Source organism: Pollicipes pollicipes, unplaced genomic scaffold (genome assembly GCF_011947565.3).
Source record: "Pollicipes pollicipes isolate AB1234 unplaced genomic scaffold, Ppol_2.1 Scaffold_6686;HRSCAF=7923_pilon_pilon_pilon, whole genome shotgun sequence".
NCBI lineage: Eukaryota > Metazoa > Arthropoda > Thecostraca > Pollicipedomorpha > Pollicipedidae > Pollicipes > Pollicipes pollicipes.
In genome coordinates, this window is record NW_023596921.1 from 47589255 (window position 1) to 47611492 (window position 22238).

At 50.2% G+C, this 22238-nt stretch overlaps 1 protein-coding gene across 1 annotated transcript in view; it reads right to left on the reverse strand.

The window, feature by feature from the left end:
- LOC119108450 (tyrosine-protein phosphatase 99A) overlaps positions 1–21398 on the reverse strand; it is a 75763-nt gene extending 54365 nt beyond the window's left edge. Inside the window, exons 1-2 of the mRNA XM_037232021.1 lie at positions 21125–21398; positions 4303–4650 (exon numbers count right to left, since the gene is read on the reverse strand). Of these exons, the coding sequence (XP_037087916.1) occupies positions 4303–4650; positions 21125–21173 (397 nt within the window). The 5' untranslated portion in view covers positions 21174–21398. The remainder of the gene's footprint in view (positions 1–4302; positions 4651–21124) is intronic.
- Positions 21399–22238: the final 840 nt, after the last annotated feature.

Sequence of the window (22238 nt, forward strand, 5' to 3'; positions counted from 1 at the left end):
TCAAATTTATAAACCACCCAAATAAAAAACTTGGAAGACTCACAGGGTCTGTGAGACTAGTACAATGCTTGGTTCTCTGTGGTCATAATTACTATATCCATAATAGTGGATCATCTATAGGTAATCAAGCTCGCATGGCTATTGTCTAAATTATACATTGCCCTTTCGGTCCTTGGCAATGTGTTTGTAACAACCTGTAAACAAATTCGTTGGTACATTAAATTAAGAGTCATCAGCCTCGCAAACACGTTAGAAAGTGGCTAAAAGCGTCGCACTCGTCAATCGAGTCTATCCTGGAAGCATAGGTCACTGCTCTTGCATGAATTCATGACTGCATGCACTACCATGACCTATTGTGACCGCATCATGCATTAGAATGGTATCACAGCGTGTTTTCAGCGGAGTATTATAATTCCACGTCAAAAACTACCTCATAAAACTGCCTTTTGTGAGCTCAGCATATGTTTTGCAAAAGGTATCCCTAGAGATAGGTCATGACCTGTGCGAAGGCCATATGCTCCGTGGTCATATGATGGTTGTGCATATAAGATAGTACTGTCTTCTCCATAGACAACTTTAACACTACACAGAAATACGTACAAACTTGCACGTTTTATGGAAAACAGCAAAAACTGCTCTGACTTCAAGTCAATGGCCTCGCATTTTCCGAAAAATCCGAGAGATGCAAAATGAAGGTACTGTCATATTCTGTTACTTTACCAAGTTTGAGCAATGGTAAATGACCCACAAAAAGTTAGGCATGGTCAAATTTTTAAGAGGTTGACTTCTGAACTGACCTAGGTAACTCCTCTTGGTGTAGGAAAACTCCAACTTGCGCACAGGATGTCAAATCGATAGATGAACAGCTACTAAGAATTCAGTGTTGCTGTGAGTGTTTGTTTTCGACCTGCGCTGAACCGTACGGTCATCAACTCCCCCTCCCCCTCCCGACCACGGGTTATGAAAGGTAGGGCTGGGAACTGCACCGTATGATCCTTAAGATGGCATTCCAGTCCAAAATCCCATACAAATATGAACACTCCCTTTCATAAGGCAATGTCGGTCGCCGCGCGCCTTCAGCAGCATCGTCGGTCGCCGCGCGCCTTCAGCAGCATCGTCGGTTGCCGTTCGCGCAGGCCATACATGGCGCCGTGCAGTGTTCCTAAAGACCGCCACTGCTTGGAAATCAGAAACGCTGGGGACACATTTAGGTGTCAAATCACACGCAATGCATGTCCTATAGGCCACAAGAAATTTTGGCACCATTGCACACCACACCGGAGACGTAAACTCAAAAAAACTTTAGGGAGGTCTATGCAACCCCCGGCCGCGGTCCTGGCCACCTATCACGGCGAATGTAGATTGCTCGGCCTACCTTAATTTACTACGGTCTCTATTATTCCGTACGCACCTGAGATTATGCAGATGACCACTGGTATCGACCAGTTCGGACTTCTTCATACAATCTTAGGAATGGTGGTGACGAGTTTCACTCTGCGTCGGAGCTGCGTAGAGACGCGCCTTCTGATAAACCGCCATGCCAAAGCCCTTTGAATTTACTTAGACCACCTTGAATTCTTTTGGTGTGGTGAAGAAGGTGAGAAAGTTGTGAGATTCTCATTTCCAAAGGTACTGCTACTCTCCATCTGCCGTGGTCCTTGGTTGGAATCCGGTCGGCCCAGGGAACCCGCTCGTAAATGGGTTCACACGAAGGCAGACCAAGTTGCTCACACGCCGCGTCAGGACCTTGGGGAAAAAGCTGCTCACACATTGCAGGGAGCTTACCTCTCGCCGTGTGTAAGCCAGCTGGCAGCTTGTGCGGAGGCGAAGCGAACATGGCCATCGACCGTCAGTGCAATCGGTTGACGCTGTTAGCTCAGGCCATTGTGGACATACGGCCGAATGCCCGCAGGGCTTAGCGGCTGATTGCCTGGCCGTGTCAAGGATAGGCGGGATTTCAACCGTCAGACAATTGGTGCAGATAGCGACCCCGTTCAGTGATAGTGGCATGGATCGAGTTGGAGAGGGTGAATGAGGTACATGGGTATGGGTTTGACCTATGCTGATGACCGCCTCATTTGTAAAGCTCTGATTGCCGACTTTGAGCACCAAAACCACACAGATCCTCTTTAGTACAACGCTACTGAAGAGCACTACTACCTAAGCATGCTATCATGAAAATGTTCAGACCAAGTTTAGATGGTTGCATAGGTGATTATCATGTGTATATGTTATGCATATGTATACATATATATATATATATATATATATATATATATATATGTTTATATATATGTATATATATAATAAGCAGCTAGAATAAGATATAAATAAGAAACAATAAGTCGCTACGCTTTAAAACGCCTCACAAGAAGAGTGAATTTGATTAATTTCACGTTAGTTCACGCCCATAGCAAAACGCGTGAAAATAGCCAGACGAACCTTCCAAAAATCTGTTCTAGATCCACTCCCAGCTAAGATTGTAACCAAAAAATTAACACGTAGTGCAAAAGTATAGATAGAGAGTCACTGTTTTTCCAGATGATCCTTTCCAAATAGTGTGCACGGGTGGCAAAAAGCCGGAGGAGCAAATAAGCCCCCATCCATCCAGTCGTAGGGATTTAACTCGACTTACATAGGTCCCGGTCACCTACGCAGCCTGTCGACGATCCACCCATCCAGTCGAAACTTGGTCTGAGCTTTTGCACACTTGCATTCAGTGCATAAGATAATACCCGAGAAGAATTGTGATCAAAATGTGAAACATTGGGTGTTATGTTACTGCCGATTTGGTGTGTGATGAACCACATGTCTAGTAAGATTTTTAGGTATTTAGTTAGAACTGTCATCAAGTTTCCGTCAAATTACATTTGAGCAATAACCAATATTGATAGGTGGCTGACATTGAACGCAGTTCTGCCACACAATCCTTACATTTTCAGAGTATTGACAGTGCAGTGGTTAAGATGACTTTACGGCACCTAGAGGCAGGGGGTTAGATTTTCCACGATGCCTCTCACGCTTTCCTGTCAGGGTGAGAGGCAGGCCACGCCATATAGCCTTAGCAACTGAGGAGTGCGTCGTAACGTCCTACTGCCGACCTTACATTTGAAGTTCATTTTTATTTCCAACCCCAGCAGGAAGCGTCGCGAATTCGTTTACGATCTCGGACGTTGATGTCAAAGCACGCTACGTGCGGTGTTCTGGAATTGGCGTCAGCGTGTTCCACTATGGGTATAGTTTTCTATTCAGTGCAAGTGTGTGTGTGTGTGGAAGAGAGGGTGGCCTCATTCCAACTAACTTTGAGAACAAGGTGGGCCAAAATCCGAGAGACAATTGTGTTTACGTATTTTGGGGCAGGCTTTGCCAATTTTGACTGCCTTTTTGAGGGGTTATTTGAAGTCGCAGATGTGCTCATATAGCCAAAAACTATCCTGTCCTTTAAAAGTGTGTAAGAACGACTGTTGGGTCAAACGAACAGAAACATGTCATACCGCTATTTCAGCAACAAAGGATCGGACGTTACAATGTGGTGCATCGTCCAACCTAAAAGGGGCATGGGGAGCCCAGGGGTCAGCAACGACATAACATTGTGTGTTCCTGCACCGATGCATTACTAATGTCGCAAAATATGTTTGAAATTTAAATGGTTGAAATCAGTCCGCTTTTCCTGAAACGCCGTTTACGAAGGGGGGAATGCGAATCTTTGACCCATCACACACACACACACACGTGCGCACGCGTCCACACGCACGCACGCACGCACGCACGCACGCACGCACGCACGCACGCAAGCACGCACACACAGCAATTCGTTCTTTAATACGCACAGACATAAGGTTGAATGCGTTGAAATTCGTCGCAACAAACCAAGTTTTTTCGCGATTTAACGCTTTGAAATGTTTTAAGAAAACGCTACAGAAGTGGACTCTGAAATTTGATTAAGCAGTGCATGAAGTGCGTAAATGAGATCGCCGTCACTGCTCTTCTTTCGCTATCTCTACATCAGATACACTGAATGATCTTCTTCATGCGTCTTCTCAGTATGTGATTGAAAGCGTCATGATAGCACTCTCGGCGTTTTCCAGGAACTGATGTAGCAAACGTTAGCTAGAAATGAAAGTGCCGCGGCCAGACAGTTAAGTCCGTGATCGGGGAATCATTTCCGCGAGCCTCGCGCCGGACACGCGGCGGGATGTGAGTGGCCTGACGCTCCCAGGTAAGCCTTTGAATGGTGTCAATTGAGTTAGCAGCGGCGCGTCACCTTCAGACTGCGTCGCCGCCGGGCTTCCGCTGGCTTACCCTGCACGACGAGCTTGATTAGGCCGGAGATGGGCTCGCGGCCGTTGACCTGGCAGTGGTACTCGCCGCTGTCCTTCACTTCGACCGGGTCGTACTTGAGCGAGAGCGTGTCGGGCAGGAGGCTGATGCGGCCGTGGTTGTGGAACACGGTGGCCGTGCCGTCCACGAACTCCAGCAGCCTCGTCTCGATCGCCGCGTCCACCGACACGATCATGCTCTCCATGCAGCCGTAGCAGAGCCAGGCAAGTTCGGTGACCTGGGCTGGGTCAAGGTCGGTCATGCCGTCGCAGGGCAGGATGACGCTCGCTTTAGATCTCGAGAAGAGCGTGTCGAACGCCCCGCAGCAGCCTATGGGCAGGAGAGAAGCAATTCAGTGCGAGCTATAAATGCTCGTGCGGGTAGTTTGCGCAATGTTCACACTGTTCCTCATTGGATTGGGCTACCCCGCCCCCCCCCCCCCCCCCCGTTCATTCATAAGCTGTACAATGATTGCTGTACAGTAATATATTTATGATATGCAAAGCGTGGCTTCGCTCCATGCGAAGCCGAATGCACAAAAATTCAGAACCCGCCTACCATACAAAGCTCGTAAAACTAACATTTGTTATTCTTTACAAACTTAAATCTACCCATTCATCACAAAACGTCTCTCCTCCATCACCGAGCGGCCATTAGCCGTGTCATTTGATCTGCCAAAGTTTCCGAGCCTTCGCTCCATGCTGCCGGCGCCGACACTTTCTCAGGTAGTCATCGACGTGGTAGCCTCACCCGGAGGGCAAAAGTCAGCGCAGATACCAGGGGGAGACGGGGCGGGTCGGTATCGATTATCCAACGCCGCCGGCCGAGCAGACAGACACGATTTCGTTATCTGCGGGAGCCTCCAGAACAAAGAGAGGGGAAGGAGAAGCCGGCCGGACCGCGCTTTCAGCCACACGGAAAACGGGGAAAGTCGACTTCCCGCCGTGAAAGCGTCGCACCACCTTCCAGAAAAGGGGAATTTGCTGGTTTAATTGATTTGGTCCGGTCATGACGTTGTGTTAAGCTGTTTGTGGTATTTCCACACCTCGCCTTGTGTTGACGTAAGCGACCCAGGCTCAGGCAGAAGTGTTGAAGGGTACGGCTGAGACCTTATGCGCTGTTCCACACCGGGCAACGTAGGTAGTATGCAAATGTGTATATCATCAGTGAATTGGCGGGTCCCAAGCATTTGAACAAATCAATACCGATATCAGCTGACAATATTTCAGACTTATCGCCATCAGGCAAACTGAACGCCATCTCCAATGAACGGCTATTCGACCGGGAAGCTATACTTACCCAAACCCCTTCAGTGTCTTCATCCGATTCCATCGGTTGTAGATTCAGTGTACGTCATATCCCTGTCACAATTGAATGTGAGTTATGCAACAATATTGCAAACTCAGCTCAATTCTCAGATGGAGTTTCTGCACCAGAACCTTTGTCCCAAGACGAACAGACGCTGAGTAAGAGAACCCAGGGTGGGACGAGGAAGTCCCATATCTTTCAAGACTAATCCCTTCGATGTCGAGAGCACGAGAACCTGCTTATGCTGGTAGTTGCCTGCATGGTCTCTGATTCCCGGCAGTTGTGTGCGTTATGTTGTATTAACTTGGAAGGGTAAGTTTTCTCATCATATCACAATTTATATCATATCACAAATTGTTTTGATAAAACGAAATTCGCGAACCTCCTGCAGGACAATTCTGCCTACGACCCCAGCGGATCGTTTGTGCTTTATGGAGGCGTTGGTCGGCAATTTAAGCTGAACATTTGGGGATCAACCCCATCGACCCCAATGGCTTTGAACGTTAACTTTCAACGGGCAAGAGCTTTTTCTTGACTTCCGTCATTGACAAGGACGGTGAGAGATGACACCCACCCCTCCCAGTCACATGGTTCTAAATGAAGATAGGGACGTGGACAAAACAGTGAATAACCCGGCATATGATGCATCAGGCCATGTTCAGTTTAACCTGCTGAGGCTAAATGCTGAATCTCCAGGCCAGGTCAGTATGATGTTATACCTACTTGGGATCATGAAGCAAAAAATACGACTTTTAAACGAACGCATTGTGGCTTTACAGACAAAAAGACATACAACTGTGATCCGGGTCAGAGTTCGCAAATAAGAGCTATGGAAGCAATCACAGGTCAAATGAGATTATCATAAGTCTTTGAACTCGATTGACTTTGGAAAGGTAACTGACTGGCCTACGCGAAGTGGCCTAATAAAAAATGCACTCGATTGCTTATGTACATCGAAAGACTAAGAACTGGTGCACTAACGCCTCGGCAAGCCTTCAGAAATAGTCCTGCGGTTCAGTGACCTGACATGACCTGACACTGGCCTTTTTGCCAAACACGTGCGATGAGTGCATCATCAGCAATGCCAAGTTTCACGGCGCTGTCTCAGCACGCTGTTGTGGTGTTTGAAATGTTGCCTAAGCGCTAGCATCCACTCCGAGCCCCCGGCGCTGACTGACATGAGGCTTGCGGACGGTGTCTGGAAACAATGCAGTTAAAATACCAATATTGACCCCAATGACTGAAAAGTCCCACCTTTGCCCAGCAATACAGCTAAGCGTCATCAATCGTAAAATCCTCCGCAGATACGATTTTGTGTAAATTATGCCATCGTCGAAGTGGGGTCAAACTACACCGTTCAGCGAGCACGAATTTCACATTGGAAATTCGTACGAATTCGCTTCAGCTGAGCTGCAGAGCTCGGTCCGGATTCGATGTCAGCTTTCATTCGTAGCTGTTTCAACAACTCTGAAGGGTTGCCGTCGTCTTCCAATAGACTAGTATCCTGTCGTGATTCCCGTCCTCGACCGAGGCCGATGGATTCCGATGCGTTCTGATTACTGATCAGTTCTGATTCGCCCCCGCTGCCCGTTGCCGGCGCCGCGGGGCAGAAGGGTGGCTAACGATAATCCGTTGTCATGGAGATGAGCGGCGTCGGTCCCATGCACGCCGCTCCCAACGACTATGATTGGACCACATTTGTGCGCAAATCCATTTCCCGATGACGCCAGTCAATTGGGACGCGTGTCGAGGGGCGCACACAAAACAAAATTACGGTGACCCATCCGCTGTCTGCGATCGGACGGGGCTTTGTAATGCATAGAAAGCCGCGTCAGGGTCCATCTGTTTACCTCGGTTGATGCGACTAATCTGTGCCCGCCTCTGGACGCGTGCGTGCGCGCGCGACTCTGCACGCTCGAAGCGCGGCGTGCGCGTGCGTGCGCGCCTCTGCGCGCCCGAAGCGCGGCGCGCGCGTGGAGCCAGACTGTGGCCACGCACAGAGTGTGCACACGGATTCCCAACGGTGCCTGAGTAAGCTTTAAAGTTCCCAAGTTTCCAACACATCCATGCATTAATGTAATCTATGAATCGGTTATTCTCCGGCATCAGTTCCCACGTCGCACGCGAGCCTGGTCATGTTCTCACCAAAGCAGGGCGTTCCCGTAATCTCATCCATCCGACTGATTGATTTAGTCTTCTGCGCACGTTCCTGCTAAGATCGTCGACACCGCGAGACCACTTGGACCGAGTAAATCCGTGCCACCGCTGGTGACAGCACTTCCCTTCATTAGCACAGCAAGCCCAACAACCATAATCTAACGACACATTGCTTGCGATACCAATAAACGACTGTCACCAACGTGATAAATCACGTGAGATGCACTTCGTCAACCGTCACGATAGGAATATTCCTCCGGCACAAGTATTACATTCCGAATAGGAGCAGCGCCACACAAAATGTATGACACGGTCTCCGGTTCAAACAAGCGGCATATGTCACAATATGCCTGTTGATACCTACGGCGGCGTTCTCCGTGTCTGACGAAGAGCCGGTCCCCGCGGGGTTATCTACTACCGACATCATCAGACCCCCCCCCCCCCCCCCCCCGGCGTGATACGGTGGTCTGAACCCCGGCATAACGGCGCGACAACAATGCTTCATAAAGCGGGGGAGTGCGAAATGGGCGCTGCGGACGCGCAAACAGCGCCGGCAGCAGCGCGGGGTGAGACGGGGAGCCGCTGACATAACCGGGCCGCCGAGCGTGCCGACCGCGGGTGGCGCGGCGCGGATCTGGCCGCGTCCGGGCGGCGTGCGTCCCTGACGGGGCGGGCGCGCAGCCGGCGCCGGCCGCCGGCTATACGGCGCGAGAACGAGCACGCAAACGGCGCCGACACCTGCAGCCGCCAAATTTGCGCTCATTAGAATGGGTAATAAGATGAACGGCCGCGGTTGTTGCATTAAACATCAGCGTTGTGCCGCCGCGTGTTCGTGGCTTGCGTCTCGGGCGGCGAGAGCAGGGAACGCTGGGGTGTTCTGCAGATAACTACCAAGTCCTGTCCACACGCCGTCAATACCACGTCATCATCTCGCTCTGACGGCACGTAGAACGTTCCTCTTTGTTGAAACGTGGGGTTGACAAGCTGCGTGGTCCCGAACCGGAAATGAAGGAGACCCTGTCCCAATCCGAAAACGGACGCAAGGTACCCCCCCCCCCCCCGCCCCACACACACACACTTGAACGGTTACCCTGCGCCCATTTCAGCGTAGCTCGTCGTTGGATTTCATGAGATCCCTCGACAGCAGGCCTCCATGAATAGCGGCTTCGATTGCCCGTGTCGCGTTACCGCCTAGCGCGGCGCGCTCAGGCCGCTCAGCTTCAGCAGGTAACCATTCACTAGCATTCATGGACAAGTGTTGCCGGCGCTGATCGGGTTTTACGAGGTGTCGGGCTTGTTAGCGGGCGGCGGGCGCTGGTAATCGTCTCAGCTGTCGGACGGCCGTCGGCGGCACTCCGCGGACAATGTCCGGGCCCGGGCCTCCCCTCCCCGCCCGGCAGCTGCCGGCCGGTCAGTGACGCAGTTTCACACCTCTTTGAATCACAAGGGTCATCTTCCAGTTGAATGCCGATGCGGGGCGGTGGCGGCCCGCTCTTTCTTTCTCGTTGGTTCGCCGTTTTAAAGGGGATGGTGGGGGGGGGGGGGGGAGGAGACTGGGTGTGCAGCGATGCGGATATGAATCCGACGAGGTTTGAGCTGTTGATGGTGCCCGACTGAGTCCGCCATTCCGCAAAAATGCACAGAACATCTCGATGGATTCATCCCACAGCCAGTTGGCGGGGTGGGTGTAGCGACCATAACGTGTCTGAATATGCATGGAGGTTTTGCTGTTTCAGTGGTCTAGGAGGACCAAATCTGCATTGATGTTGGTCGGATAACGACGGTGGAAGACTTACACTGGCCAGTTCGTGGGGTGGGGGCGGCGACAATAACATTTCCCAATAAGCGTGAAGGTTTTGCTGTTGTAGTGGTTGAGGTGGCGAAATTTGTATTGATTTTGTCGGATACCGAGGGTGCAAGACTAGCACTGAGACGGACGGCGGAACCAGGCGCCCTCCGGAGAGACACAAAGCTCCCGCAGATGTAGCCGCCCCTCACATGAGCACGAGCTCAGCCGGCGTGTGCTCCACCTCAGCAGTGCTGCTCTTCGGGAAGTGGTTCTGGGCGTGACGACATCCTGTCGTCTTCAGTTTTGCTCATTGTGATTCCGCCGTACGTTGGGCGTCTGGGCGAGCTGCATGGCACGGCACGATTAATGGTAATTCCTGAGTAGGAACACGGCTACACCCGTCTCATGCAGCCGGTATGCAAATGTGACGCGGCTCAAAACTGCTCCGGGCTGGCAATAACCGGGAGGGAGGCATGCAAAGCTGGACTGGTGAGACGAAGCACGCCCCACAAGCCACAAGCAATCGTTTAATTATTGCTACCATAGCTACATTGCTGTTCTTATTGGGGATTTAGGGTGCACCGACTGCTATGGTCATATTGCGCCCAAACCTAGCACTGCCTTTTCCTCTTTCTATTTCTTTACTTTCCGTTCTAATCGACAAGCATCCGTTTTCTATTCGATTCTGACTTCTAATTCCGTTCTGTCGTACCAATTCTGTCTTGCTCTATTCTTCCTTTGCATTCGTATGTCCCGATCGGACGCGGTATTCTGTCTGCTCTCTCCCCTCCCTGCTGCTACATCAGCCCGCCCTCCCCGCCAGACTCAGACAAATACGTGGCAGGGACGGAGCCCGCACGCCGCCCGCACCGTGCTGATTGAATTTCCCTGTTTACTTTAGTCTCCACGCCGGGAGAAATGGCTGCACAACTGAAAATCAAACGATACCCATTCCAGACGCTCCTTGCCGCCAATCGATACGTCTGGAATAGTTTCTGCTTTCCTTACTGGTTTCCAAAACTTTCTTCTCGGCCTGGATGCGCGTTACGTCGTGCTTATTTCCATGATAAAGAAGTCTGAATAGCAGATTTATGTCTATCAGATTATTTTCGATGGTAGCAGTTCCACCCTAACAGCGAAGCACTGGTCTTTAAAGAAGCAGATAGTAGGTCCAGACAGGCAATCTGGAGGGGCGAAGCAGGGGCTAAATGGTTCCGAGCTGACTGATGGATTATTCGGACCTGTCGCCCGCGTTCAGTTCCGTGATAGGGGAAACCTGACTTGCAGTTCTGCATCGAAGACATTTTGTTTTGGTCCCAATAAAAAACATTGGAGATGACTCGGATCAATCATCTCGAGCATCAGCCGTCAAGACAAAATGTGCTCAACAGTTGGGTGGTGTACTTTTCTTGACAGGTATTAATGCACTCGTTCCCACCACACGGTGCCGGCATAGGAGATCATTTGAGACACTGTGTAAGACCTACTGATTCCAGCACCTTGTGTATCGATAGTTTATCGTATTTTTTCACCCATTTCGTGTCGACATACAAATTTTCATAAAACAGTGGGAACACAAGAAAAGCGAAAAGCAAAACATGCATTTCGCTTTTGCGACACTTTCCAGTGGTGCACGCAAGAGAAAGCTCATAGACGCTTACTTAGCCCGGCGTCGCCCGGGCCTTTCCGGCCACTCCGAATAGCCAGCCAAAGGGGGGCGGGAACGACTTTACTTCAGGATCTGCCCGTCACATCGGTAACGTTACGATGGCGCCGCCACACCTGACGCTATTACAGGCCGCACGGCATACCAGCCGGGGGTTTACCGCTGAACCCATCCACTTACAGCTTCTGGACGTTACTATCACGGTCTGCGGAAGGACGGGGACGAGGTTTCAGTATCACGGACGGACTTATTGTTTGGACTATCATCGGTGGACATACTAAAACACCACACGACGATAATAGCCTGAAGGATTACTCCATCCGCGATCACTGTTATGGTCCTTCACCTTCAGTTCTATCCGCTTCAAGATTACGGAATACTTAACCATCAATAGCAAATGCAACTAAATGCAGCTCAGAAGATGTTTGCGATAGATCATGACCACGGATCGCAAATATTACCAAGTTCAGTGGTTATGCCCGACAAAAGGAAGGAATCCAGGTTGTGCACCTTGTTCCCAAACTTAGTTGCTATTGTACCTGGCCGTCTGCATATATATATATATATATATATATATATATATATATATATATATATATATATATAAGTGGTAAAAACGTGATTGCCAGAACAAGAGACGTTGTCATTTCCATAATTCTTCAACGTTTCGAAACATTGCACATCATCGTCAAGACATGAGTGCAATGATATTTAATTTCAATGAAGCATAAGTACATTTAATTGACAGCTTTATTTCGGGTCAAAAAGATACTTTATCGCATAATTTCTGTATTTTCCCAGCTAACTTGTTTATGCAAAATAAGTTCGCGTGAACTGTGTTTATTGTGGCCGTTGCTATGGCTAGCGATGTCGATTATATGCACTTACGTTTCGTTGCAGCTTTGTACCATTGTACTCTTGTCCTGATGATGATAGGAATGTATCGAAACGTCGTCGAATTACATAACTGGCAGCGACCGCTGTCCTTGCCACCATGTTTTCACCGTTTCTTAACATCTGGGAAAGCTGCATGCATATATGTATATATATATATATATATATATATATATATATATATATATACACTACACATGGATATATTTGTATCCAGAGCCGGAACCACGAATAACAGGCGGCCTGAAGCGTCCAAAACCGGAGCCGCGTATGCGTAGTAGGCCCGCAGCACCCAGAGCCAAGCGCGCGGGCGTCGGACGGCCAACAGAGTCAAGCAATCGACGACGTCCGCGGCAGAACCTGGTACGGAAACGCTGTCTGACTTTGTCGGCGACCGCTGCTTATCTCGTCGGCTTGATTTCGGCGGCTGGCGTCGGGACAGACCCGCCCGATCTCTCACGGCAGCCGGGGCCAATGACCGGTCGGCTCCAGGGGCGCACACAGCACTGTCGGCAGGGGGCGCCACACGCAGCTGTACGAAAAGAATCGATCCGTTTCACAAGAAGAATGTGCGGGCGATTTTGTGCAGCAGTCCAGAAGGGCGTTGGCTAAATGCAATCGGGTGCAGTTGCGCCAAAGAGCTCGTGTGTAAAATGCTGAGCGGGCAAAGGCGATGCCAATGAAACCGTCATTGTCCAATGGTGTTTGCATCGCGCTAATTTGATTGCAAGGTGGCATGACCAGCGTGTCATCCCCCATCGCTGCATCCCTCGGTCATCACTGCATCCATCGCTCATCACTGCATCCCTCGCTCACCGCTGCACCCCTCGCTCATCACTGCATCCCTCGCTAATTGCTGAATCCCTCGGTCATCACTGCATCCCTCGGTCATCGCTGCATCCCTCGGTAATCACTGCATCCCTCGCCCATCACTGCATCCCTCGGTCATCACTGCATCCCTCGCTCATCACTGCATCCCTCGGTCATCACTGCATCCCTCGCCCATCACTGCATCCCTCAGTCATCGCTGCATCCCCGCCCATCACTGTATCCCCGTCCATGACCGCGTCACCCGCCCATGACTGTATCCCCACCCATCACTGCATCCCACGCCCATCACCGCATCCACGTCCGTCGGTGCATCCCACCATCACTGCATCCCCGCTCATAACTACATCCCCCTCATCACTGCATGCCCCTATATCAACGTATCCACGCCATCACTGCGTCCACGCCCATCACCGCATTCCCGCTCATCACTACATCCCTCGCTCATCACTGCATCCCCCTCCACCAGCCGCATCCACGCCCATCACTGCGTTCACGCCCATCGCCGCATTCCCCACCCACCACTGCATCCCTCACCCATCACTGTGTCCCTCGCCATCACTGCATCCCTCACCCAGGCATGCAGGGGCACCGAGCTCCTAGTGACGGAAAATCGCGGTGCCAAGGTAGGAGCCGTGTATGCCAAGTGCGTAGTATACGCGATGGCTCTTTTGCCTGCCCTTCTGCGTGTAGCTGCTCAAACCCACTGTATTGTACTACATTTCTTCCTATCCCCCCCCCCCTGGCAACGCCTCTGGCCTGATGGACGGCTCGTGAGGGTGGGGGGGGGGGGGGGCATCTGACGGGCCGAGCGGAGCCCATCAAAGTGGAGTGCCAAGCCGTGTTTTGACCCCCGATCACATCACTCGTGGCGGGAAGCTCCATCGAGGAGGTAAACACCGTCTGCGGGTGTCGCGCCGCGGCCTGTCCGGCCTTCTGGTGGCCGAGACGCCCTCTAAGTGGCGCCGAGGCCAGGCAGTATTCAGGCCGGGCCGTGCTGACACCGTCCCGAGCGAGCCCACGCCGCGTTTGTTATGATAATGCGCAAATGACCGAGCGATAATGCAGCCCTGCCTGTGCTAGGCAGTGCATTGTGTGGTCGCTAATGATGTCACGATTGTGGCCAATACAGTGGCAAGTTGCTAGATAAGACTGTCAGAACATGACCAGATATAGGCGATTCACCTCGCTAGGCCGTCAGCTCATGCGCGCTACGAAAACAAACCAAATGACTGCCGCACTCACTTCATCCATTTCGTCTTGGCGATATCGGGCACCACGACCTCTGCTCGACTCAGTATCGGTAGCGAGCATGGCCTACTTCCGCAGGCTGTTCGCTTTTATTGACCGCATTTTGCCTCCCTTCTGACACTGTCTGACCTTTTCCGATAACGCGCCAATCTATCCTGCTGGAAGCGTCTCAAACGAAGCCAGCCAAGACTGCCGCTGAGATGTTGGCTGCGGGTGGCGTGAGCCGGTGCGGTGAGCCTCAGGCTGGTCAGCCAAGCGCAAGGTCAGCATGTGATCAGAGGCATCCCATCGAACGGCTCCGGCCAGCAGCGGGCAACGTGGGCGTGATATACCTGCAGAGATCGGCCTGTACTGCGCGGTAGACCTCGCTTGCCATTGGTAAGGCAACACACGCTAGTAAAGGGCCTCTGCCGTCTCTGCTCGGAGCTACCCAACCGATGTCGCCCTTGAAGTGCACGCTGACGGCAGCATGACCAGAGGAGGGTTTGTGTCACACTGCGGTCCAGATGAAATAATCGGGCGTGGTGCGGTGTGAGCGAACTCGTCCAATAGCGCTGCCAATGACAATTATCGACTTGACTTTGCGCCATTTTTACCTCACCAAAGCAGCACAATAGAGGAATATCGGCGGCCGATTTAGATCTGTCGATTTCATTTTCAATCGATTTCACATCTGTCAGCTGCGAGGAGACAAATGTAGTGAAAACCAGAATATGATGACCAATAGGAAATGTAAGTAAAACAATGGTTCCAGGAGGCTGTTGTTGGACTATTTATCCGTGGCGTTACATGAATCACAGCGTGCAGTGACGAGCAGAGCATCGGTGAGCATCTCACCTCCAATGTGGACGCACTTAAACGGTGGCGAAGCAGCAAGACAGCCAACCAGCTCCTATAACTTCGAGGCCACCCGATCCGGAGCCAAGATAGCCAAATCAAGCTTCCCTCAGGCGGAAATGTCGACTTTGTCGACGGTCCCTCGGTCGAGGCCGTTCCTACCTGGAAGACCTTGGATGACCAGGTTTTCCCGACTTAGAAGAACAGTACGACGACCCAGCCCGGCTCAGCAACCCGAGCACCTTGGTGCTGGAAAACTTGGCTGCTGATTATATGAACTCCACGCTTGTTGGCAAGCCGCATCGAGAGGGAAGTACCTGCAAGCCTGTGGTCACCGTGCGAGACCGAGATGAGGCCACGAACTACCCATCTGAACATCTCAGCAGCCTGGTGCCACCAGGACTGCATTACACTAGTTGATGTTCAAGCAAAGGACGCTTGCCATGGTCTAGCAAAGCTCGGATCCCAAAGCTCTGCGATGGCGAAGAAATGCAATGGCGATCATGATGACAGGCAAGGTCAAGTAAGGTCAAGGGACTTCATTCCAAGAATCCAACTCATCCCATCTAGCATGTCCCTCGAGCTTAAACCGATCATTTTTTGTCAAGCAGAAACTATAAAGAAAACCACGTCCTGACTACGACAAAAACCAAGGCCCGTACCTAAGGGTCGCAACTCTCAACCAGGCTAGGCCAGTGTTCTTACAGGCTACGCTTTACGACGGCCTGTTCGGAGTGAGCAGGTGACCTGTTCATCCCGTCGGAGGAGGGCAGGACCAATACCGTAGTGTACGACCGGATAGCCGGGCATGTGTCCAATTTGGGAACTCGTATGCTGGGCAGCAGCAGCAACAAATCAGAAGCAATTCCATGCGTACGATTTGCTAGCTGCATCCAGACCGCAGTGCACAGATGCAGCCACGTGCCAACCAAGACAGGTCTTCCACTCATTAGCACTTGGCTGGACGTCAGTTCTAATCTACGACATGTAATTTAATGTCGTGAGCTGCAGCAGAGTGGCTCCATGTGTGATACAATTGCAGGCATTGATCTGAACCGCAGGTTACCTCAGGGGAAGACAGGCTGAGGTTGGGTGGCCGTTCAACCACATAACAGGCAGCCACAGAATAGGCGGCCCGGACCTCCACACAGGAGAAATGCTACTAAACGAGATGAGGACACCGGGCGGCCGAAGAACACGGCGAGCCGGCCCGGCACTGGGAGACAGCTGTTCCCGACCAGGCAACAGGTGGCCCCGCCAGGAGCAGAAACGAACCTGAAGCATGTGCATGGTGCCTAGTATTGAAAATTTAATTTACACTTCAGATTCAAGCAGCCATACCCAGAGCACGTTTAATGCAAAGTTCGGTTGCATCACCAGGGCATCGCATCATAGCTCACCGGTTGCATCACCAGGGCATCGCATCATAGCTCACCGGTTGCATCACCAGGGCATCGCATCATAGCTCACCGGCTGCATCACCACACAAAAACAAAACACTTCTGTGTCGTTCGTCAAACAAGCTCAACGTGCCATAAAAGTAGATGGGCGGCTGTTGGACAATGCATGCGATTTTATAGCGGGCTGCGTTGTTTGTGTCGTGGTGTCATGCACGTGAAACCTTCATGGTGTTAAGGTTTTTGCCGGGCTTTGCAGCTGAAAGTTGTGTAGTGTGCTGCAGAGTATCAAGGACTGTATAACCAAGTGTAGATATAGTATATAGCGGATGCTAGATAATGTTATTTCAATATGATGCCAAACTGTAATTGCCCTTTGTCGCACGAAACGTTGCGTACATTTGGAGATTCAAGATACACACACGCACACGCACACGCACACGCACACGCACACGCACACGCACACGCACACGCACACGCACACGCACACGCACACGCACACGCACACGCACACGCACACGCACACGCACACGCACACGCACACACACACACACACACACACACACACATATATATATATATATATATATATATATATATATATATATATATATATATATATGTGTGTGTGTGTGTGTGTGTGTGTGTGTGTGTGTGTGTGTGTGTGTGTGTGTATGTGTGCATATATATTTCCATATATGTATATATATATATATATATATATATATATATATATATATATATATATATATATATATAAATCACCGATCCACATAAGAGAAAGCCGGTTTTCGTAAGATCGAAGGTTTCAAGAAAAATATGTTGCACCACACATGCTGGAATTTACAACGACTCTTGCATGCATACACATGTATGAAATGGAAATGATGTGCTTCATCTATGTTGCCAGATAATTATGGGGACATGCCTTAAAAAAAATAGGATCAGGTCACCAAGGCTCGCTCAGCGTCATGTTTTACACGGGTCCTTCAACAGCATAAGTTATGCGTTTTCACCAGGATCCTGTTCCCATTTGCTTGATTTGCGCCACAGTCTACATTACATAATTGTAGACGCTTTGATCATTTATCTGTAATTGCTGTCGCTCTGATGTCGTGTACGCAGGTTATACTGGGATGTCTTAAAAACGTATTCCGCCCTGTTGAATATGCACCAATGTAAGGTCCACTAAGACCAAACCGTTTTTGACCTGGTTGAGACATTAAGACGGTTTATTGAACAGTAATGCGTGTTTCTTTTCAATTCTTTGCAGCGCCAAAACGCGAACGAGTCGTGATAATTATACAGTACAATATGCCTACGAATAAAGCTGATGTTGACAAATCTGCTGTTGATCTAAATCCTCCATCATCGCATACATAATGTGTGTAAATTTATACCGTTAAAAGATAATCAAAGATAACACAACAGATCGCTGTCACGTGCTGCAATACGGGCTATTCGGCAATCCTCCTCGACTTCATGTACGATGGCGCCGGTGCCCGTCTGATGACTTTAACCAATGCCATTAGCTCCCAAGTGTCGGGTGACTTGATGGAGGTGGTTCAGTTCCAGACTTGATTCTCTTCGGGGGAGGGATTCCTTAGGCCACGAAGTTACTGATTTTCATGACGAGAAGCATGGAGAAAAAATATGCTTTTTTGTGCATAAAATGTCTCTGCGATCTATGAAAGGAATACAGAGCTTCCAACCCCTTCCACTCATATTTACTTTCAGGGCATGCACATGTCTCTCGATTATTACGACCCCGGGCGATGCAATGTAGAACATTAGTAGTATAAGCAACTCTAAGGCAAATGTACCAGTGGAACCTTGACTCTCACTATAGAAGTTACGGAATCGGGTCTGGGTGGCAATGACAGAACATAACCCGAGTGGTTCAAATAATTTTGATTCAAGAGCGCCGTTCTCTTGGTGCTCCCATGCCCCAACCCAGTGACTGTGCCGTACCTCAGCCTGCGGCCGTCTCGCTAAACTCAGGCAGTCTTTTTCTGCGACTCCCGACGACCGCTGGCCCGGCTATGCTTATGGGATATCCTTTTTCCACCAGTCAAATGAACCGGTGGAATGTCAGGAACGCCCAAGCTGCGATGGCTAGGCCGCACAATAAGCCTGATAATAAACTCGATCTCCACTAGTCTTCTATTAATCCAGAATATCGCTAAATTGATATCAATGCTCAATTCATCCGTAATTCCCAAGGAAAACAGATACACTGGATCGATGCAGCGAAACGCCGCGTTGCCAACTGCGTGGGCTATTGATGAGGACAGCCAAACGAACCGGCAAAACATGTCGAACTGACGGCCTCCACAAAGAGACTACCTGCATCTTGCTGTCTTGTTAACTGTCGCTTCCTTGCAGTACAAAGCACCTACTTGGCATTCTGACAGCAATCAGACTTTCACGCCGATCGATGGCCACTGTTGGGCTTATTAACGATGATATGTGCTGTGACAGACCTCAGGTTATGCAATAACGCAAATCAATGTCACTGCAATGTCGGCCCAGAACAAATGAGCACAAAACTGGTACTGTAGGACATTCTTTAGCGGCAGTTGAAGAAAATCCCACGCAGCAGCTGGTCTCAGGTGGTTATTCACAAAGACAGTTGATCGGTTGCTTGTAACTCTGAGTTTTTAGCTTACTGTGTAAGTGCTTCCTTTCTCCCACATGCTGTACTTTTTAGAGGTATGGAGCGAATAGAAAGTTGTCTTATACTGGCAGCCTTAGTCTGGAAGAAGATATGAACCTCACACGGGGCTGGTAAAAACGGATACTTCGAATGTTGTGCGCCTGTTGCATCATTATCAGAGCTAAGGGACAGATGCTGGGGCATTGTGATACCCACCTACACTTCTACTGATCTTAGTATTTTTCGTTTTGAACCAGGAGTGTAGTTTCCCATGCAGTTCGATGGAATAAGAGCACCTCCACCCATCTGTTTGAAGAAATTTGGCTGAAATCCAGGGAGAAAACACTGTTTTTCCTATTTATTTCGGTTCAACAATTTGCTCTGCTCGGCTCTCTCCACAAATTACGTACAACATTACACGCGTCTGGCACGTCAGAATGCTGCTGCTTTGTGATCAGGCCCGGAGGTGAAAGCAGTTGCAGAAGCAGATGATGCAGCAGCGGCAGAGGTCATTTCCGTCTTATGGAGCAAACCAGCCCTACATAGCACCTTTATCATCTACTTGCCGACGTTGTCTGATGCAATACTAGCCTCAGTGTATTGCGCTGAGCTGAACAAAACCACAGCCTTTATCTAAAGTCTCGAACAATCCGACTGTCACGGTCGACATGCCCCCCCCCCCCGCCTCCCACGGCCCTTGCAAAAAGTCACGTACTTTTGCCAACTAAGGAATATGTCGTCTTGAAACACTGTGACAGCGCGCGCACGGGGTATTCGCTGATCGCCTTGCACTGTTATCTCCGTTATCTCTGTGCTTCCGTGCTGTACATTCTTTCAGAAGACGGTCTCCTTGTTTCGAGTTTGGTTCGCCGAGTGCTGCGTTTGAGGTCCTGCAGGGTTGCAGGTACTTGGTTTACGTGTGTTGGTGAACAGGGTCAGACTACCGAACGCATTGAAAGGAAGCACTAGGTAAGTAATGCTTAGTTTTCATCGTAGTCCGCCTGCAGCATCCCACTCTCAGTGGTGGGTGGTGGGTTACACGGTACTGTTAATGGTTAGGGACAGGGTCATTTACATCCTATAATGCTCACTAAGAGCTCACTTTTTGTTGTTGTCAGTGCACAGTCCATGGAACGTAAAATGTCTCTGGGTAGAAAACGTCGCGAAACTCCAAATTTCCGACACTGTTCATCCCGGGTGGCTGCCTTCTGCACTCTTACAGTCTGACCGACCGAGGGCGACTTGTCTCTTTTTTGAGGGATCTGGTAACTGGTAGTACGCACCAGCCATTTCCAAACTTGCCGGCCGAGGGGCCGTGACATGGCGGTACAACACACCGAGAGAAGATCCCAACCAAAGCATTTCAGAAAGCATAAAGAAACAGAAACCGGCAGCATTGCCTAAGCTTTGCGACTAAACAGCACATCTGATATTCCGAGTCAGTCCATGACATCAGGTTAACATATGGTAATAGACGTACCCCATCATGAGGCAAAAACTCCGGTCTCATCACAGATGCTAAAATTCTGTGAAGTCTGGCAACATGTCCCCACTACGGTGGCACACATGGCTTTCAGGAAATGCCTTATCCCCCCCCCCCTCCCCAATAAGCTGGACATCATACGCGCTATAGAAAACCGTACACCAGCAATTGACACCCCAGAACGATTAGCAGTGGCAACAGTGCATGCTATATATACATTGGTGTTAACCACATCTAATGATTACTTGAAACGTTAATGAGGTTCACATCGCCCGGCAGTGTTTATGACCGGAAGAAGACTTATAACCGCACGAGGAAAACAAAAAGTTATGCATCCATTTCGCCGAGATATTCACGATAAGATTTACTGGTGGAACATCTTAAGGAAATCTGTCAAACATTCGGGTAAATTGCATCACCATCTGTGGCCACGCAGGCCACAGCCAGCCAGCCAGCCAGCTTCACAGCCAGCAGCCAGTACGAGACAATCGCCATCATAGCAATAGAGATGGTAACTCTGTAGAGAGGGGTCACGTACCTTGAACGAGGAGCACGACTGTCACTGCCAAAGCCCGTCTTCTCAACATGGTTCTGACTGGTGTGACACCAGATGGCACGACTGTCACACAGAAAGTCTTCGTCACTCACAGTAGTGATTAAACACCGCAGACACGCTCAAAACGTGTCTACCCGACCGGCCGCACGTCTACCTCCTGGAGCCGGCTCATCTACCAACCGCGCAGGGTGGTTCTGGTGTACGTGCCCCTGCCGCAGTCGCTGGGCCCGGCGCGCATACACACCACGCGCCCGCCCCAGCGGCTGGCGCTTACTGCCGTCGGCTGGACGGCCGTCGAGAGGAACGGGTGCCCGACACCCCCGCCCTCTCTGAGCGCTGCCCGGAATTAGAGCTCGCCTGGGTCGGTAAGAGGGAACACTGCGCCGATCTCGTCCCGGGTCAGGTTGAGGGCTGCGACAGGGCGTAGCCGGGCACGAAGAGGCTAACATATCGGCAGTGGGGACACGGAAATCGTCGTGGAGGACAAGGCGGGATCATGATTTTTTCTCACCAATATGAAATCGTATCAGCATAGGTTGAGAGAGGGACTGTCGTCATATTGCTAAAGAGAAGGTTTCACATTTTAGGATATCGAGGCAACCATCAGATGTGATGAAATAAGGTCACGTGTAACAAGTTGTACGTTTAACTGCAAAAGACTGCCTAAGCAACAAAATTCAATCTTGAAATAGCAACATCCCCATAGGTACTCGTCCTCGCCATAAGCCCAGCGTCCTCATTATTTGATTACGTCACAGAGCGTTTGCATGATGACAGTCAGTCAGATGGCCTTGCCAGAATTGGCTCTGTAGTGGACGGACAAACTCGCTTATAGTACTTCCATTTGCGATAGATATAATTACATTCGCGTATTCTGGCCCTTTCTCGTGGTATTCTTGTACATTTGGCCGTGATTTCACATTGTTGACATGCATCCATATGCTCGGCGATAGCGTTATTATTAAATTATTATATTTCCAGTTTAACTTCCGTCATAACTCGTACCACTTCCCAAATTCTCTATAACATGGACACAAAACATGCATTGCTTTCGAAACTTGCACTCGACGGATGAAAATGGCCGGAGACCAACTGT